Genomic DNA, 22,329 nt, shown 5'->3' with positions numbered 1-22,329 from the left:
GAATAACTCCTTCTTATTATGTTGTTGATATTTGGACAATGGGTATTTTAGTCTTTTGTTTTAATTTGTCAATTAGTGAGTCTAGCCAATCATGGTGGAAACTTTTGTTATGGGAGACAACAATAGTGGTACTATGATTTGTTGTCTGCCTTTGTGGTCCACTGTCCAGTCATAGAGAGTATAAGTAGAATGTTCTTCCATTAGTTTTGGTAGCTAAAAATTATTATGAATTGAACTTTGTTCTTTCTTTGAGATACCCACATCGCGAAAGCTGGGAAATTACCTTAATATTATCAAGTATTTCTGTTAGTTTGTGTTAGAATGTCTGGGGTATATGATAGATTCAACAAGGTTCTATCAAAATACCATCAGGAAACGTCAAAGCATGAACTGTTAAAGATATCAATGATCCTTCTCAACTCACTTTTAAATTTTATTGATTACTTTATACTTACATAGAACAAATACTATAAGTGGATGGATCATGAGTCTATTTCTATGGTTTTGAAAACCAGACAGCAAAGTGGATTGGGACTGGTTGAAACCAGTTCTATCTCAGCTTGCTAAAGAATAACTAACACTTGGGGAGTGGTTGTAAACATAATATATACAAAATATTGTTTTTCGGTTTTAAACCCATTTAAGTATTTATATGTAAATTCACTTGGTTTACTAGATTGCGATAATACTAAAAGTCATGAAGCCGATTTGCTGGTAGAGGGACTATTTTCTCATATATATGTAGATGATCTCACCCCGGGGGAGAAGGGACAACTGGATAATGTGAAAGAAGATCTCAAAGACATTTTTCATTTCTTAAGTACGTATTCAGAGCGTAAGAACAAATGATCAAGACATGCTATGTTGGTGATTTTGTATCATCAATGTGTATTTAAGTGTAATGGATTGACTTGTTGACCAAAAATCAATCCTGGTGAATATTAAACAAGTAAGGAAGGTGCGGAGTGCACACTTGTTTAAGTTCATTCAAAATTCAAAGTAGACTGTCATTTAGGTGCGAAACCCCTAAACAAACGGGGTTCCTGGGGCAGTGCCCCTGGAAGCGAGGTCCAAGGGGCAGCAGCCCCTGGCAGGATCCAAGGGGTAGAGCCCCTGGCTGGGGTCGAATTTTCTGTAAATGAACCCGGTTTTTGACTTCATTTTGACCTTTATTAATGATCCGGTTTTAGTGATAGTTTATGACTGTTATAAACTGGTTTTGACAGTTGGAGTAGTTTTTGGACGAAGAAAACTGCCATGACAGTTTTCAGATAAATGAAGTAGTTAATCATTTTGGTCATCATTTTTCCTGGTACAACAACAATCACGAAAATCATACTTCATATTCTCTATTCTTGAAACTCTTATGAGTCTTATCCGATTAAAGGTTGGGAGTACCACCCAAATACTTTAATCTGAAAGTGTACACATGATTCTCAGAATTTCCAAGCCTTTTATTACCCCAAATTTTTAACAAAGATTAAAGTATTTATGTGATCATGGAAAGTGGCGATTCTGTGAAGGACATGACAAACAAGTTTGATAAGTTGGTGTAGTTTGAAGTCCAAGACTTTCGTAGATGGCAGAAGAAGATGAAGTTCCTTTTGACCACTCTGAAAGTGGTGTATGTTCTGAGTACACCCATGCAAGAATTTGCTGAAGATGAAACTTTGGAGGCAACACGAAGGAGATCAAAGTGGGACAATGATGACTACATCTGTCGTGGTCATATTCTCAATGGTATGTCTGACTCTCTTTTTGATATCTATTAAAATGCCAAAACTACAAAAGAACCGTGGGATTCTCTTGAATCTAAGTACATAACTGAAGATGCTTTTAGTAAGAGGTTTCTGGTAGGTAACTTTATGGGTTACAATATGGTTGACTCCAGGCCTGTTATGGAACAATTCCATGAAATGTTAAGGATCCTGGGACAGTTTGCTCAACATAATTTGAAAATGGATGAAGCCATTTCTGTGGCTGTGATCATTGACAAACTGCCCCCTTCCTGGAAGGATATTAAACACAATCTGAAACATAACAAAGAAGAATTGACTTTGACTCAACTTGGAAGCCATTTACGGATTGAAGAGTCCTTAAGGACTCAATAACTTGATAACTGTAACATCCATAAAATTCAAGCCAATTTAAAAAAATTTCAACCAATTAAAACTATTAATTATTACAAAGTGTTTTCAATATAGTTTAGACATCAAAGTATCCCAGAAATCAAGATCATAAAATGAGAGGAGGTGCACGATCACGCCTTCACCTTCCCTCGATCATCTGAAGTACCTGAAACAAAATCCAAAATTGTAAGCCCGAAGCTTAGTGAGTTTCCACCAAAATACCGATACATAAAAAATAGTACACATAAATACAACATGCAATGGGTCCACAACTCTACAGACCGGATTACTCCTGAGCCCACAATATGAGTCTGGCTTGCCTTACAGGCCCATAACTCATATCTGGCTTGCTCCCTCAGTCATTGGACTGTAACGAAGTGATTAGCCCTCAGTGCGAGTCTGGCATGCTCTCCTAGCCCTCAGCTCGCATCTGGAATGCTTAGGAGTCCTTAGTATGAGTTTGGCTTGCTCTCCCTGGCCCTCAGCTCAAATCTGGCATACTCCAGGGTTTGTTGGTCACCGCACGGAGCAGTGCAACCTCAACCCTACCCACATAACATGTCGACATATAATAGATAAATGCGCATACAGATAAACATATAATATCACAGGTAGTCCCACCAACCTAACAGACTAGCATATCAAAACTATCATGCATATCTAACTCATACTCAACATATCAAAAACTACTAGGATATCAAATCCAATGGGCCGACGTTGGTGCCTTAGACCCCTTAGTATATTGAGGAGAACTCACCTCACAAATGTCGAACTTTAGTGATAAGATCAAACTCTCGGATCACAACCAAAAACTCCACCACCTATATTCACCATAGGACCACTTCCATAAATTTCTAATTTACTAAAATACCCCCAGAAGTCAAACTGGTCAACCCTTGGTCAAAGTCAAAGTCAACGGTCAAGGTCAACAGTCCATGTTGACCTAACTCGTCGAGTCCTTCTAGAACTCAAGAACTCGTGAAAACCCTAACTGACTCGTCGAGTCGTCTCACTGACTCGCCGAGTCCATGCAGAAATCATCAATCGGCCAATCTTCATCAGACTCGTCGAGTTGACCATGCAACTCGCCGATTCCCTTCAGTCCATTTCTCATTCAGACATTTTTAAGCTACCCCAAAGCTCCAAATTGCAGATCCAACCTCCTAGGGTGTTGTAATCACGTAAAGTTGCAAACTTTACGTGCATGCAAGGCTCCATGAAGCTAAAACACTAATAACTAGCCTTAGAATAAGGTTTTGGACATGAAGGAGGGCCAACGCTTCATAAAGCTTGACACTTTATGTCCATAAGGGCCTAGAGAAGTCCAGATCTGAAACCATGCCCTTGTGACAAGCTCAAATCCGAAAGTGACTCCATATTTGCACCAGAATGCCCATTTTCTCACATAAAAAGAGATCTAACAAATGAAAGGCCAAGGTAGAGGCTTTTTACCTCCAAATGCAAGCCAAGACAGTGTAGACACTGGATCTACCAGCTTCTTCTCGTTCCAAGCTTCTTACTCTTCAAACTTCTTCAACAAATACACCCAAAACACACTTTAGCCTCTCACACACTCAAGAATAGGGTTTAGGTCAATTAGGGTTTCTTCTGGCCGTCAAAAGGTGGTAATGAGGCTGGAGGAAAGGACTTAAGGTCCTTTAAATAGGGTGCAAACCCTAAAAATTAGGGTTTCGGTGCACAAACTCTACTCGTCGAGTAGGAATCATAAACCATGCGGGCCAACTAGGTTCGGCACGACGAGTTGGGGCCTCCAACTCGTCGAGTTCCCTCAGCAAAATGAATATAAAGCTTTTGAAAATTATACCTAGGAGTCGGGGTGTTACAATAACAATCCCAAAGGCAAGAACCAAGTTGGTTCCTTTTCTGTGAATATGGTGGATTGAGAAGGATCAAAGAATCAAAAGAAGTATAATAAAAAAAGGAATTTTAAAGGAAAGGATGACAAGTCTTCCAACAAGAAGGCTAAAGTGGTGTGCTAGAATTGTAACAAACCGGGTCACTTCAAGAAAGATTGTCGTTTTCGTAAAGTGAACAAGGATGGTGCTGGACAAAGTGGATCCATGGATCCAGGAAAGCAACAAGGTCAGATTTCTGTTTTCATGCAGAATTCTAAATATATTCATAATTATATTTTTGTGATTTTTGAAGCATTTTATGTGCAGGATGATAATGTTGCATGGTGGGTTGATTTGGGAGCAACAAGTCATGTTTGCAAAGATCTATATTGGTTCAAGAACTTTCAACCAATTGAAGATGGATCTGTTGTGAAGATGGGAAATGTTGCAACTGAACCAATCAAGGGCATAGGATCTGTTTTACTTACTTTTACTTCTGGGAAATGTTTGTGTTTGAACAATGTTTTATATGTTCCAGGGATTCGTAAGAATCTCATGTCTGAAATTGTATTAAATAATTATGGTTACAAACAAGTGTTAGAAAGTGACAAGTATATCTTGTCAAGACATGGTTCTTTTATGGGATTTGGCTATGTATGTAATCGAATGATTAGGCTTAATATTAATTATCTTTTTAGTGATAATTATGTTTGCATGGCTTCTAGTAGTACAAGCAATAATTTTAATAAATCTAAATTATGGCATGCTAGACTAGGACACATTCATTACAAGAGATTAAAAGACATGTCTAAAATGAGTTTAATTCCTGCTTTTGATATGAAAAATAATGAAAAATGTAAAACATGCATGCTAACTAAAATCACTAGACAACCTTTCAAAGATGTTGCTAGGGAAAACAAGGTGTTGGATCTTATACATAGTGATTTATGTGATTTCCATGCGACACCTTCCCTTGGAAAAAAAGTATGTTGTTACTTTTATTGATGATACATCTAGATATTGTTATGTCTATTTGCTACATTCTAAGGATGAAGCACTTGATAAATTTAAAATTTACAAACAACAAGTTGAGCTTCATAAAAATGAATTAATAAAAGTATTGCGTACTGATAGAGGTGGTGAGTATTATAATCCAATTTATTTTGAATCAACTGGAATAATACATCAAACCACAGCTCCATATACACCACAACAAAATGGTGTAGCTGAAAGGAAGAATAGGACTTTGAAAGAAATGGTTAATTCCATGTTGTCGTATTCTGATTTAAGTGAAGGGTTTTGGGGTGAGGCAATGTTAACTGCATGTTACATCTTGAACAGAACTCCAAATAAAAGGAGTAAGAATACTCCTTATGAATTTTAGTGTAAAAAGGTACCAAATTTGAGTTATCTCAAAGTTTTGGGATGTAGAGCAATTATAAGGCTCACTGAACCCAAGAGTAAAACATTGGGTGAGAGAGGTGTAGATTGTATCTTTATTGGATATGCTGAGCATTCCAAAGCATATAGATTCTATGTTTTAGAATCTAATGACTCTATGTCTGTAAACACAGTGATAGAGTCAAGAGATACTATCTTTGATGAAGAAAGATCTACATCTATACCTAGACCAAGGGACATGATTAATCAATCTTCCAGCAAGAGTACTACTCAAGCTGAAGATGTTTCTCGTGGTGCAAGTTCTGTACCTGAACCTAGGAAAAGCACAAGAACTAGAAAAGCTAAGTCTTTTGGATCTGATTTTCAACTTTATCTGGTTGAAGGAACAAGGAATGAGACTACATGTCAACATCAATATTTTTTTAATATTGAGGAGGATCCAAAGACTTTTAGTGAAGCTATGGCTTCTAGGGATGTTCATTTCTGGAAAGAAGCAATTCAGGATGAAATTGATTCTATCATGCATAACAATACTTGGGTATTGTCTGATTTACCTCCTGGTTGCAAGGCATTGGGAAGTAAGTGGATCCTCAAAAGGAAAATGAAGGTGGATAGCACAATTAATAAGCATAAAGCCACATTGGTTATCCAAGGCTTTAGGCAAAAGGAAGGCATTGACTTCTTTGATACTTTTGCTAGAATTTCCACCATTAGATTATTGTTAGCTCTTGCAGCTATACATAATCTTGTGATTCACCAAATGGATGTGAAAACTGCATTCTTGAATGGTGACTTAGATGAGGAAATTTACATGAAACAACCTGAAGGTTTTGTGATGCCTGGTAATGAACATAAGGTGTGCAAGTTGAAGAAATCATTATATGGTTTGAAACAAGCACCAAAACAATGGCATCAAAAGTTTGATGATGTGATATTGTCTACTGGTTTTGCATTAAACCAGGCTGATAAATGTGTATATAGCAAATTTGATTCTTCTGGTAAAGGAGTTATAATTTGTCTATATGTTGATGATATGTTAATTTTTGGTACCGATCAAGGTGAAGTTGATAAAACCAAGAAATTCTTATCATCTAGTTTTGATATGAAAGACATGGGGGAGACTGAGGTAATTCTTGGTATAAGAATTAGAAAAGGGAACAATGTGACTTCAATTTCTCAATCTCATTACATTGAGAACATATTGAAAAAGTTTAACTTTGAGACTTGTTCTCCTGTAAGCACTCCTATAGATTCTAATCTTATGCTTCTACCAAATAAAGGTTCTCCAATGTCTCAACTTGAATATTCAAGATCAATTGGTTGTCTTATGTATGCCATGATTAGTACTAGGCCTGATATAGCTTTTGCTGTGGGAAAGATTAGTAGATATACTAGTAATCCTAGTACACATCATTGGCAAGTAGTGAATAGAGTATTCAAGTATTTGAAAGGAACCAAGGATTATGGTTTGACTTATAGTGGATACCCTTCTGTTTTGGAAGGTTATTCAGATGCCAGCTGGATTACCAACTTAGAAGATCACTCTTCTACAAGTGGTTGGGTATTTCTTCTTGGAGGAGGAGCCATTTCTTAGGCATCCAAGAAACAGAATTGTATTACTAACTCAACTATAGAGTCTGAGTTTGTAGCATTGTCTGCTGCTGGTAAGGAAGCTGAGTGGCTAAGGAATTTGATTTATGAAATTCCATTATGGCCTAAACCGATATCTACCATTTCTATAAGATGTGATAGTGTTACAACCTTGGCTAAGGCTTATAGTCAAGTATATAACGGGAAGTCTAGACACTTAGGTGTTAGACATAGCATGATTCATGAGCTCATCATGACTGGTGTGATATCTGTGGAGTTTGTGAGAACTCAATTGAATTTGGCCGATCATCTAACCAAAGGGTTAGCAAGAGATCTTGTGCACAAGGCGGCTGTAGGGATGGGTTTAAAGTTCACTTAAAATCTTTTATATTGAGATACCTAATTCCCATCTAATGTAATATTAGATGCTGAATTCAATGTGGAAAGCTTGATATTTGAAGATTGAAACACATTATTATCATCATCCCAAGGTATGTGTTCAATACTGCAAGTTAAGGGGGTTGAATTTATATTCTTAATAGTTCTTTTGAAAAATTGCATTTGTAGGTGCAAGAATAAAAGGACTACCTATATAAGCATGAAGTTTAGCTGCTTCAAGAAGTTAGGACTTGGCTTTGATATGCTTATTGAAGGATGGGACACAAGCTAGTAAAATATAGTGTCAGGTTAGAACTTATGAGAATATAAACTGTTCTGTGTATTATTTTCATGTATTCACTATGAATAGAAAGGGTTCAATCCTTAGTGATACCCTGATATTCGAATATTTGGATTGAATAATATACTAATGTGAAATCCAATCGTCACGAAATTCATTTATGCATCAGTTTGTTGTTGTTATGATTTGTTTTAAGTTAATCAAGATTACACTTAAATGTGGGAGGTTTGTTGGTGATTTTGTATCATCAATGTGTATTTAAGTGTAATGGATTGACTTGTTGACCAAAAATCAATCTTGATGAATATTAAACAAATAAGGAAGGTGCGGAGTGCACACTTGTTTAAGTTCATTCAAGATTTAAAGTAGACTGTCATTTTGGTGCGAAGCCCCTAAACAAACGGGAGTCCGGGCGCAGCGCCACTGCGAGCGGGGTCCAAGGGGCGGCAGCCCCTGGCGGGGTCCAAGGGGCAGAGCCCTGGCTGGGGTCGAATTTTCTGTAAATAAACCCGGTTTTTTACTTCATTTTGACCTTTATTAATGATCCAGTTTTAGTGACAGTTTATGACTGTTATAAACTGGTTTTGACAGTTGGAGTAGTTATTGGACAAAGAAAACTGCCTTGACAGTTTTCAGATAAATGAAGTACTTAATCATTTTGATCATCATTTTTCCTAGTACAACAACAATCACGAAAATCATACTTCATATTCTCTGTTCTTGAAACTCTTCTGAGTCTTATCCGATTAAAGGTTGGGAGTACCACCAAAAATACTTTAATATGAAAGTGTACACACGATTCTCAGAATTTCCAAGCATTTTATTACCCCGAATTTCTAAGAAGCTAATGTATTTCGAATTCAAATATGCTGTTGATTTATGCCTGACTTTTGTTTGTCATTTTTTTTTTTGCTTGAAACAATTTGTGTTTGATGTTTAAGAACAAAACTATATGTTTAATGTTTGGTTGAAAAAACTTGTGTTTGAAGTTTAAAAATATGACATTTCTGCATCATTTTTTATGCATGTTATTGGTAATAGCGTTTGTCTATTGTTTATTTCCTTTACTAATCAAACAAAACACTCTTACCTGGTCGTTTTAGTTTTCTGATCTCCAAACTCAGTTTGATCTATTATCCACCTCGTCGAGTTTGAGGGTGGATATTACAATTTAAGTATTTATGTCATGTACCATTCTCCTTTTAATATTATCTATCTAGAACATTATGTTTACATACATACTTCACACAAATAATCACAACCACATATGAACATATTTTTATAAGATTCTATATAATGGCGGCCTGGCAGGTTAATTACTTGTTTATGTAAGGAACGTAAACGGTTTTCCAAAATATGCAACAAAGTGGATACTTACAAACTTATGGAGCCATATTTGCATTTATCAACTAGATTGCTTAAATTAGCAAAGAAAACTATAGTTTCCTAAAATGATAAAAAGCAATCAATTTCTTAAAAAAAAAGTTCATAAACTTATCTTATGTATGTAGAAATTCCAAACATTTCACATTTCCTCCGCACAAATTTACATGTTTCTTTTTTTGAAAAATGACAAATTTATTACAGCATCAGTGACGTATCTAAGATTTTGTTTTAGGGTAGACAAAATAATTCTTAAAATATAGACAAGTAGCAAAATATTTCAAATGGTAAAAATATATAACAATATATGATTTTAAAGTAACTTGTTCGTTTAAGTTGAAATGCAATTTGATTTATTCAAAAAATTGTTGCCTCAGTTCTTTAATCGACGTGCATTAACAGTTAAATTATTTCTTTCATTATGAATTTAAGTTTTGAATGAGGTAAACCATGACATAATTCACAACCTTAGCATTTTTTTTTTCAAAAGAAATATAAATTTTATATATAATATATATTTCACTTCAAATTTGTGTGTGGTAGGTTAATGCCTAATGTTACACCCATTTAGCTACGTTAAATTCTATATAACTAGAAAAATCAATATTTCTAACTGCTAAGGATGCTCAGTTAGCTAATCAACCAGGATAAGGAAACTTAAGTTCGATCTCTACATATATCTTTCCAAAAGGGAAAAAAATTCATAATATATGTATGAATATTATGTTTCTTAAAAGAAGTAATTAACTATATATATTAAAGCGCATAGAGGAAAAGAACAGTATTCTTTTCTATTTCTAACTTTTGCCACATATTTTCTATATTTTAGGACTTTTGCCACATCTTTTCTACATTTTAGTGTTGAAACTTCCCATCTTTATAATTTGACCACTTTATTTACTTCTTTATAACTTTGCCACTAAAGTTTCAACAAACTTTTCATTTTTATAATTTTGTCACTTTATTTTTACTTCTTTATATTTTGGCCACTAAACTTTCACTTTTACTTCTTTACAACCATTTTTCTTTATTCTTTATCATTTTCGTCTACCGTATTCTTCTATCCCTTTTTTTTATTCTTTGGAATTTCCGTCAAACATTCTTCTACCTTTCATTTTTTTTCTAAAAAGAATGACAAAGCAAGGACCTTTTCCTAGTTGTTTTTATTTTATATGGAAGTAAGAATAAGAAAAAATGACACTGGTAAAGGAAAAGAGAGTGCACATCCCAATAACGAAGAGCGACAATGAGATGAGACCAATACGAAATATTGAATGCAATGATGCTGTTCCGGTTCCACAACACCCATGCAAATTCAAAGCTGAAAAGGAGAACTCCACTTATCCATTATCACGTGGGTCCAAGTCCAAATCCAAGAACATACATACAAATATTCTTGCATTATTTTATTACTACATTATTATATTTTCCGCATATACCACATTTGTCATGCATTATGTAAAAATTACACGAATAATGCATTTGGTGTCGAGCATGCATCACAATTACTATATATAAAATTTTCACATTAAATTTAAGAGTTAAAAGGTTAGCTAAAAGAACAAATCAGATCGAAAAACGCCTAAAATGTATTTTAAATGGATACAATTTTCTACGTCGTTTTATTAAACGATTTAGATTATTAACCTAATAACTTAATATTTTTAACATATCTGGCACATTAAAAAAATTCAGTTTTGTTTCAATTTCTCGGAATATTTCATGAATCATGGGTATTTTGAATATTGTTTTAATTAGCGGATACGGTTTTCTAGCACATATTTGCTCCTAATAAGTACATGTTTAAAAATTAAAAGCAAGTTTCTTCTAATTTTGGAACGTGCTGTTGTCAACGAATACAAAATTTGGCTTTTCACACGAAATTAGAAATTAGAACCATGAATTGAATCAAACAACAGATACAACATAGATTATAAGAAACATATGGGATAAAAGAATATCCGACAAAAACTTATATTATTCACAAGAAATATATTATGATTATGATGATAATCTCTCATATTTCCCCCAATTTTTTGACATCAAAATTTAATCAAATGAATCTAAAAACACCCTCCCTCCCTCCCAAAAGTATATATAAGTAATATATATGATTACCTTTTCTAGTAATATTAAGTAGCAAAATTAAACGAGTATATAATATAATATAAATTAAATTCCCTATTTTAGCCTTTCCATTCCATGCACTGCGAAGTGGGGCGGGTCTTCTGGGTACCAGCATTAATCGGGCATGGGGTCTGAACCGGTGGGATCATGCAATTGTACTGCAAACACAACGAACTGCTCATAGGAATCAAAGCCCTCGGATTAATCGGCATTCCGGTCAAAAAATTATGCTGTAGGTATAACAACTGTATGCTGCCGGCCATCAACCGGTCCACAAAAATCGTCGGAACTGAACCGGTGAACCGGTTGTTGTTCAGGTAAAGATTCTGTACGGTTGCGAAAAGTGGAGACACTTTTCCATACAACATATTGTGGCTAAGATCAACGGTCTGTATTGAAACCGAGCTTCCCGGCTGGACCGGTCCAGAAAACTGGTTTCGCTCGAGTTGGAGGTTGGTGATTGGGAAACTGAATATGCAACCCGGGATTAGACCGTTGAATTGGTTCAGGCTTAGGTCTAGGTAGTTTAACCGGTTCAGTCGAGATATCACACGGTCTACCGGACCAGAAAACCGGTTCCAAGATAGGGAAAGGTATTGTAACGAAGGAGGGAGAGAACCAGGTGCAATCGAACCGGATAATTCGTTGTGTTTGAGGTCCAGCCGGGATAGAGTTTGAGAAGCAAAATGAGGAATAGAACCGGATAGATGATTGTGACAGAGGATAAGATTAGTTAATGATGGTAAATTTCCAATGGCCCAAGGAACACCACCGGTGATCTGATTGTAACTCAAATCAAGCGTCCTCAACCACCGAAGCTCACCTAATGTCGCCGGAATTTCATGGGAGATAAAATTCCGACTAACGGCTAAAAACCGTAGATTCTTCAGTTGCGACAAAGTCGACGGCAATGCACCCATGATCCGACCAGGAACAACCGTAAACTCAGCGAGAGCAGTCAACTTTCCGATAGCAGGATTAAGTCGACCGGATAAACCAGGAGCACCGGCGCGTGGATCGCCGAGGTTCAGCGCCACAACTTTTTCCCCTTCGCAGTAAACGCCGGCGAAATTACAGGGATCAGAAGTGAAATCCCATGAAGAAAAGTAATTAGACCCTGGCATATCCTCCAACGATTTTCTAATCGATTGTAATGCTAAAAAATCAACAGGATCCAAAATAGCAGAACACAACCAAGACCGATGAAGAAGAAGAAGAATCAAGAAACGAATCACCCCGAGAAACCACATTGCCTTCCTCATAATCAAATTAAACAAAGAGATTTGAGAAAGAATATACAATCGATTGGAATTTGGAATATATATATATATATAAAGGAAAACCAAAGAGGTTGATAATACTTTACCGTGAAGGAAGTGATTATTTCACTTTCTGGTGGGAAAATGTAGCCGTGAAAGCTTTAATGGAGAAGACAGCTATTAGCTCTGAAAATTTTATAGAAAGAGAGAGAGAAAGACAAAGAGCTGATGATGATGGTGGTAAATGGCTTGGGGGGAACGCAAACGCACATAGGAGGAGGTGGGGCGTCTTGGCTTCTTAGAGAAGGAGCAATGACTACTACTACATTCTCTTTGTTTTTATTTGATGAAAAAATGTTAATGTTAATTTTGGGGTTCTTTGTATGTTATAGATGTGGGGGGTTAGGTTTGGGAAGAACCAACGGTTGTCCGGGCCTACGTGGAAGGTTCGGTGATGACGTGTCCTCGGGGTTTAAGCGGTGGTGAACTGGACCAGTACCACGTGACATTTGTGGAACCTGCCACACTCATTTATTACATGCGAACGACACTTTTTTTCTTTCCTTTTATTACTTATTTTCACTTATCCGTTTTCCTTGCTTAAATGCATATAATCAAAATCAATATTGCCTAAACTTTTTATTTTTATTTTATTAATATAAATCGAGAAGATAGATAAATTTTACATATATATATATTTTTTAAAGTAATATGGAACAATATATTTGGGTATTGTTTATTTCTAATAAAAATACATAAAACTTCCTAAATCAGTTATTCAAATAATATAAGTATTATTGTAGTAATATACTTTTTTCAATCACATTTAACACATAAAAATATGGTATCAAATATTGAACATATTTAGATCTTTAACTTGACGTACATATATTATAATTATAACTAGCTAACAATTCCAAGATGAAAAAAAAACGGTAAAAAAGAAAGTCATTAAAATGGTTATACCTTTTGTAATTGTTGTTGCCATGCCAGCATTAAAAAGATACCAGTCAATTTAATGAGGTCATTCAAAAAGGTTATTAATTATTGGTACATGCTTAAAATTATTTTTTACCAACTATGATAAGAATACTATTATGAATCAATTTATTATTGCTTTACTTTTGTCTCCAACATCTATGGCTTCTTAACATCTATGGCTTCTTAGTTAGTCAAGACTCAAGAGCAATGAAGAAACGTATCAATTAAATTTTACTTATAAGGTAGTTTGCGAAATATCACCGATTTAAGACCAAATACCCCGGCCTGTTCAACCTTGAGACAAGGAAAAGATGCAAAGGGGCGGACATAATCATTGATCGATGTTTTGTAGGTCATTGGAATTCTTGTCCCCTTGAATCTGGACTATCCGATGATTTTGACAATCTAACGAACGGACTGTCCACGATGAATTTGGTGAGCGAGTGTGATCAATGGAAAAGTAGTCTTGATGCAGATGGTCGCTATACGGTTGGGGCATTAAGGAGGTTAATCGATAAAAAATATGTCCCAAGTCACTTACTTCCACCGATCAAGGTGAACTTCTTTATTTGGAGAGCACTACAAAATAAAACTCCTTCTATGATGGCTCTGAGATCATGAGGAGTGGAGCTCAACTCGACATGCTGTGATGCTTGCATTGCTGGTGACGAATGTGTCGCCCACATCCTAGTAACATGTCTGTATGCGAGTGCAATAAGAGACAAATTATTTGACTGGTGCGGTATCAAACATCAAACATTTCACAATGTCATAGAACTATTATGCTTTGCTACAAGCTGAGCTCGGTGTCCAAAAAAGAAAAAAAGACTCGTTACGATATGATATGGGCTTACATGGAGCCTCTGGAAATGTAGAAATGATCGGACTTTTAAACTGACATTTATTAGTCCCTTTTGCGGAACTGAGCAGATAAAATCATTGGTGTATCTCTGGATCAAATGCAGAGGAAAAGGCGGTTTATGTGAATGGAATGTGTGGTCATCATCTTCTTTTCATTTTTCCTAATGTTACCTATGTATTTTTCTTTACTTGCGACTACTGTATGTCTTTTTCTTTTGTTCATGTTCCCCCTAGTTTCTTACTAGTTGGGGTTCATTTTAATAAAATTTTGTTGTTTCTAAAAAAATATGTACGCAATAGTCAACATAACAATATGTTTTACTTTTATCCATTTTTTTTAGACAGACGATATCATCATCGTGAAAATATGTTTGACCTTGCAAGATGTGGACAAAATTTGATTTAGAATATGTTGTTCATTTGCAATGAATATCTTCGTATCAACATGTGGAGGATAAATGAGGTAGCACACAGTTTTTTCATATGCAACAAACGAAGTAGGAATGAAATTTAGTTTTATGATAATAATAATAATCATGTTTATTTGACGTGAATTCGTACATGCTTTATTTAGCCATATATCTTTATTTTATGAAACCTTAATTTTAAAAGATAACACTTTTTATTTATTCGTCAATTTAATTAGTTTATATAATTTTCTAATTATATATAACAAACAACAAATTTGAATAACTTATTCCATGAATTCACGCCAACCAAACATCATAATGAAATATAATAACATGTTCAGTCATCTCACTTCTTCTATTGTGTTCTTCGTTCATTTGTTTAACTTTAACAGACTCAATGTATATAATCAAATATAAGCACAATTACATATTCGATGGTCGATTTTAGCAGACTCACAATGTATATGATTAAAGATAAGCCCAGTTACATATTCAATGGTTTATCACGAGGGATTAGTTAATGATTGATTGTAAATCAATTTTACAAAACTTTGTTAAAGGGCAAAAGATGAAGTAAAAAAGTAATAAGCCCGTATCATCTAAGCAGCTCACGTTAAGCTGTCCCAAGGCTTATACATGACAAGTCAATCGTGGAACACTAGTAATATTCTGGTGTGACAGGTTTGAACCATGAACATCTAATTCCACTCCTCAACCACTAGTCTCCCGTCATCGGGGGGATCAAGTCAAGAGACTAAAAACTACGGTTAGTGTTCAAAAACTAATGTAATTAATAAGTATTTTGTGATATTCACTACAAAATCATGAATGAAATATACTATGTTTGATTTCATCCATTTTTCACAAAATTTTGGCTTCATCCTATTGAATGCGAGACATGTAATGCATTACAAAAAGGATCTTGTTAGTGGCAAACTATCTTATTCACATTCATAGATGAAAAGGTTGCAATCTAAAGCCTCTAAACTAGACCAATTAATGACCATTAATAGCAAACCAGTTTAGACTTTTAACATACCGATCCGATTGGAAAGAGACATTTTTTGGTTATAAAGAAAATGACTCATTACTATTTTTTTTTTTTTTTGAAGAACATTTATTTGATTAATGTGGAGGTTTTCTGATAAACTCCGTAAACTAGAAACACCTAAATGATGTGAAGACCATGATATAAGATATACAAAAAAGTGGTCTGTTTTATTCCACAATTAGTTAACAAATAGCCATATTATCCTTTGTTTTGTCAAAATCTCAAAAACCCCAAGTTCCATGGTTTGGAATGTAGTTGTACGGTACAAGTCATGAAGCACTAAACCCATGTGGGTATAAATAAATGTATCAAGCACATGCAAACAAAGAAATGAACCTACCAAAACTACTTCTCTTTTACTCTTGACCAATCATAATCCCATCTATCTTCTAACACAAGCATACATTTGGTTAAGTTATCTCAATGCATACCACACCAAAAATCCTAGCCATATATACCCCTATACTGGGCCTACAATAATCAATGTGCAAGGGTATATATGTCATTACACACCTAACCATCAATAAAAAGACAATCACTTTACATGGGTGGATCATGGAGGCATAATTCCATCCTTATATATTTGAAGATTGTGTTGTTACTTCCGATAAAAAAGAAGTATTTGTATTTATACACTTTAGGTAAGATGTCCATGTCTTTCATCTACATTCATTTAGTACATAACACCCCCCCCCCCCCCCCCCCCCCTCTTCAATGCTAAATGTCAAACTAGTAAAAATTTTAAACTTAAAAAAAATGAAATGGATCAAACCTTTTGAATGATATTCAGATTCTTATAATCTTTTAAACTGTTCTCTTAAGAAAACTAAATTGATTTTTTGATAGTATAATCTTTGTAATATAATTATTATATTAATTATTTACTTTTGAATGATATTCAGATTCTTATAATCTTTTAAACTGTTCTCTTAAGAAAACTAAATTGATTTTTTGATAGTATAATCTTTGTAATATAATTATTATATTAATTATTTATTAAAAAACCGAAAATTGAGTTATCAAGTGAATGTAATTACATCTAGCATTCGAACACATAATATTGCACTTAATTCTAGAGAAGATAAAGCACACTGAATAAAACAAGCTGACAGGCCAAGTACTTTTGACCACAACGAGGTGGCAACCAATAAACTAAAAAGGGAAAGATACCAGGTACAAAGATTATTTGGGGTTGAATTCAAAAATATAGACACAAAAAATTGAATTTCCGAGTATAGACATGGATTCCGCGGAGGTAACTACGCGGAGCTCCGCGGAATGGCAAAATCGTAAATAAATAAAAAAAACTCAAGATCCATTTCGTGGAGCTATAGTGGATTCCGCAGAGGTAGCTCCGATGAATGGATCTTCAGATTTTTTTTTTTTTTTTTCAAATCGATTCTTCGAGGTTTATATTCATTCCCCAACTAATTATTTTCAAGAAAAGATTATAATAGTATGAATATTTCTTAACAATGTTTGGAATGAATGTGAGGTGGAAAAAAATTGGTTTTTTAATTGAAGATCTTTACATAAAAGAATCATTGGAGGAGAATTTTTTTTCTTTCTGAAGATCCATTCCTCGGAGCTACCTCTGCGGAGCTCCGCGGAATGGATCTTGAGTTTTTTTTTTTTTTTTTTTTTTAATTTTCTCATTTATTTACGATTTTGCCATTCCGCGGAGCTACAGTGGATTCCGCGGAGCTACCTCCGCGGAATCCATGTCTATTCCCGGAAATTCAATTTTTTGTGTCTATATTTTGGAATTCAACCCCAAATAATGTCTATACCCAGTATTTTCCCAACTAAAAATCACCATTTCTAAGGGAGACAAATAACCGAATAAGAAACTAATGACAAATGTTAACTCTGGATCAAACCAATCAACTTTTATTTAAAAAAAAACAGATTAAACAATTTAAAAGCAATGTTTATTTAGATGCTTTCGACCTCTTAAATATAATTATATTTAATATATTAGTTATTTCCGAATTTTAAGAACAAAAAATAAATAAGAAATGCCGTTCTAAGTCTCAAACCGAATAAGAAACTAAGGACAAAGGTTAACTCTGGATCAAACCAACCCGCCTTAAACCTTTTTTTACCCCTTTAGACCTGTTGTGTTTGTTTAGTTTTCTTGGTCTATATTTTATGATAAAGATGAGAGGGTGTCTTCGTATTTTGCAATTATTGTTTCATATTTTTGGGTGAGATAAAATATTACAGTGTTTGTCATATCGACTTCAGTTGCAGTCGAATACTCCAATGCATGTATAACGAAGGAAGTGACAAAATCCTGATATTTGCTGTATAACTATGTGACAAGTAACAAGGAGTACTAGGGTGGCAAAGATGGAGTTTTGGCTATAAGATGGTCCATAGAAAATTAAGTCAAAATGTTATCACCTATATCATATACGATGCCATGCCATGAATAGTTACTTTGTCCTACGAAGGCCAGTCTTCCAAAACACTTCATTTCCATTTTTTATTCTAATTATTAAGGTATATTCTTTTACACATTTGGAGCAATCTTTTACAATGATGACATATATACAAGCAAACAAAATAGGAAGAAAAACACATCTAATGGAACCAAATAATGATCATTGATCCATTCACATAATACCACAACCAATCAGGGACGGCTCAACCAATTTGGGGGCTCTAAGCGAACCAAAAGTTTGGGGCCTTTGAGTTCTTGATAGTTATTGACAGCCTTGACCTTCAAAAAACTCAAATTCGTTCCACCTTTGCAACTTCTAGCGAAAATCATTCCAAAATCCAACTTGACACAATGAATATTAAAAAAATTAAGTCATATTAACCTTAATAGATAGTCTAATAAAGAAAGAAGTCTACATCAAAGTTCAAAAAATAGATTTATTCCTTCTTTTGTGCAGAAAATGATAAACAAATTTCTACATCAAATAGATTTCTACATCAAAATTAATAGATTTAACTTCATCAAATTAACAAAATTTAGCATAATATATATCTAAATTCTAAAACAAAACCTCACTAAAAAAATTGCTATGTAGTTGCTTCGCCCTAAAATCAGAACATACAATCTTACAACTAACAACAATGAGTCTATAAAGTTTTACTTACAAACACAAAACGAATCTAACAGTGGGACGATTAACAAGGAAAATGCTCATATACAAAGTACAAACAGTTAAACCTCTATTTTTGATTTTTGAATTATGAATTCGCTAAGGAAAGAAACAATAGTCAGCGATTATCAGCCTCAGAAAGAAGAATCAACAATCGAGCTAACCTCTTTTTTTTTATTTTTGAATAAGAATCAGTTAGATCATCAGAGCCAAGAAGAAGAAGAAGATTAGAATCGAGAATCAAAATCAAACCGGTAGACGGTAGTGGTAATCCATTCAGCGGTTACGAGGACAGAGGAGAATGAAGAATGAACTCAGAGGACACACATTCAAAGAAGGAAGAATAGTCACCGAGAATTACTGCTGCTTTATGTGTTAATGGAGAATCTGAATCGTTAATCCCTAATTGACTATCGTTAATCCCTAATCAACAATCGGGCCCCTTTAGAATTGGGGCCCTAAGCAAGGGCTTATTTTCTATCTATATAAGGCCGGGCCTGCAACCAATATGTATGTGTGGGTTGGGTTACAAGTTAAAATGGGTAAATTTTTTTTAATAAGGGTTGGGTTTACTTTCATCAACCCTCTTCTTGTTTATTTTTTTAAACATAAACTACGACCCAATTAGCCCATTGGATAAAATATAACCCAAATCGACACATGCAATTTATCATGAGTTCATGACATGAATAAAGCATTCAATTTTGACAAATATATAGGAGAGAGATGATCACATACCTTGAAATGAGTTTCACCTTGCATATAGGTAAAGAGATTATGGCTTTGGATGACAGATAACCGCGACTTTGGATGATAGATAACCGCTTCATAGCTGATCTTTTCTCTATATATATTACAGATCAGTGCAAGATCGATACCAAAGCAACATGTAAATGCTTGATGCTAACTGCATTGGATATATTTGTGACTCCAAGTTCATTCACTGCTCCTGTTAGATGTTTCAGAAGATACATGAGCATTTATGTTTATAACCAACAATCTGAACAACTTAGTTTTTTGCATTAAAAATGATGACATGACATAAAGCACAAGTAGGCAAGTAGTAGCATCTTATGTGGACTAGTGTTAACACTTAACAAACACTTAAAGGCATGAAATTGAAAATTGAAACCATTTTGAAAGATAGAAATGGATTCAAGAATTCAAAGTTTTTTTGGATATTCAAGATCTTTCTAGCTTCTATTTTATACCATTTTTATATATGTTTCATTAAATTGGGGACTTCCGCTAGTCACATGCTATATTAGAAAGTAAATATCAACTAAATAGGAACTAATTTCGAATTCTGGATTCCCTTTTGTGACCTTGACAATTATGAAATATAATAATTTTCCTGTAAAGCATTGATTAGTGTTTTCTTCTATTATGTGTCAACTTCTGCATGCTATATACCCATTACTACTACTTTTAAGTTATACATATATATTTGTGGTTATGGTTATGATATGTGCATGCATTGATAGATCACATATTCTATGTTTTTTTTTAAATATAATCAGCTTTGATTCTTAATTTATACGCTGCATCATAATATAGTACGCCTTTCGATTTTCCATAGCCAGCTGTGTACAATATCAGCAAAAATGAACTCGATTGCAAAATCAGCTGGTGAATCGGTGAATGTATTATTCTAGCCACTATGATATTGAAATTATATATTCAGTCTTATCCAACGTATTTCTTTTGAATCGTACGAGCACAAATGTTGTAATGTTGAACAGAAACCAAATCGAATCATAAAACAACAATTCAAATTAAATAGAAAGTAAAACAAAGCCAAAAAAATAAATATCAACGGTAAGACCTAATTTCTCTGATCATTGCTAGAGGCGATGAAAGTGCCAGCCGGTGGTAGCACGATCATCCAATATACTAATCCAAATGATTTTATTGTGCTATTGAATTGATCTTAAATAACTTATTTAGACTGAAAAATACCACGATCGAACAATCTCCGCGTTCCAAGCCTTTGTGCTCCTCAAAAGTCTCCAATGCATGTTTTGAATTACGGTTTTCATTGGAGACGTGGATTTTAAAAAATTGCTACTATATACCCTCAATCACATAAAAATATCAAACATGGGTACACGCTCACCTATTCACGTAGGAAAAGAACAACAAGCAATTGGGGGCAAGTATACGATTGGCCTTTTGAAACTCGTATTTTAAATATTTAACAATATATTCATCTTCCACTTGTATAAAAAGTATAAAATATCATTATAGCACAATAAAATCTTCCTATTTGTACGATTTGGTCATTAATGTTTTTTTTACACAATAGACCATGTAACTTCTATAAAACGTGTCAATTACACCACTTTGATCAATTTCAATGGTCAACTGGTAAACTTAATGACTTGACACTATGACATGTAAGGGAAATTAGCCACCCCATCACCATGCCTACCCTTCCTAATATATAAAACCGTACACTCCAACTTCATTTGTTTTCCCTGGACTAAACACGTTTGATGATAGCGATTTCTAGGGTTTTCTCGTGTTCTTCATTTTTTACCCTTCAAGATTTTACTCTATTTATTGTTATTAGTATAAATCGAATAAATCGAATCTGGATTGTGAATTAAATCTGTAAATTGCTTATTACAGGGGAATCGATTTATGATAAGAAGTTTGATTATGCAACAATTTTTCTAGAAATTTGCAGTTGATGTTCACCACTATGGTGTTCTTGACCTTCTTGCATCCAGGTTTTCTAATTTAATGTTTCGATGGAGTTGTTTTTTATCGAAAAATAATATTTTCATATTGATGAATCAAAAGTATTCATTAACAAATGAGGGTGAATGATGATTTCATTTTAATGGTGTTCAGGATTTATCATTGGAAACTAATTGTTGATCGTTTTGTCAAGTTTCGAAGGAGATGAATATGTGTGGATCAAAAAATGGGTTTTCGTTGATAAAATTTTTCGATTGAAAGCAAAATTTGATGGGAGAAAAAGGGTGTTTTGTGTTTAATCGAATAAGATGGTAGGGCAATTAACTAAAGTTTCGTTGGTATTTTATGTGACATCCCAAATTTTCAAACAATTTTTTTTGAAACATAAGTGAAACATCCAAAACCATTTTTCATAAATCCCAAGTATCAATTTGTTTCCAAACCATATATTCAAATCACAGATTGTATCAGAATAATAAAAGCAATGAAAGTCTAAAATGTAAAATCCTCTACGATGGGCATGAGGTACAGTCAAGTTGGCCCTTCCTCCTTAACAATAGAACCACCAGAAAACATTGAATCAACAACTGTAAGCATAAAGCTTAGTGAGTTCCCCAATATACCACATACTATAATACACATAGTGAGTTCCCCAATATACCACATACTACGATACACATACAATGCATACAAACAATTCTCTCGGCTCTCATGTTGATCCGCATACAAACAAGTATCTCGGCTCTTGTGTTGATCTGCATACAACATGTCTCTCGGTTCTCG

The 22,329-nt window shown here is 34.3% G+C and overlaps 1 protein-coding gene across 1 annotated transcript; it reads right to left on the bottom strand.

Annotated features, from left to right (window-relative positions):
• Nucleotides 1-10,988: 10,988 nt before the first annotated feature.
• LOC145114564 (uncharacterized) lies at nucleotides 10,989-12,788 on the bottom strand. Its single transcript, XM_079050608.1, has 2 exons — nucleotides 12,532-12,788; nucleotides 10,989-12,418 (listed from the first exon to the last, which is right to left on the bottom strand). The coding sequence occupies exon 2, from the start codon at nucleotides 12,413-12,415 to the stop codon at nucleotides 11,225-11,227; it is 1,191 nt and encodes a 396-aa protein (XP_078906734.1). The 5' UTR covers nucleotides 12,416-12,418; nucleotides 12,532-12,788; the 3' UTR covers nucleotides 10,989-11,224.
• Nucleotides 12,789-22,329: the final 9,541 nt, after the last annotated feature.

Source organism: Lactuca virosa, chromosome 5 (genome assembly GCF_052849685.1).
Source record: "Lactuca virosa cultivar CGN04683 chromosome 5, Lactuca_virosa_CGN04683_v6, whole genome shotgun sequence".
NCBI classification, from domain to species: Eukaryota; Viridiplantae; Streptophyta; class Magnoliopsida; order Asterales; family Asteraceae; genus Lactuca; species Lactuca virosa.
The sequence above is the reverse complement of the archived record's forward strand: the minus strand, read 5'-3'. Positions and strand labels throughout refer to the sequence as shown.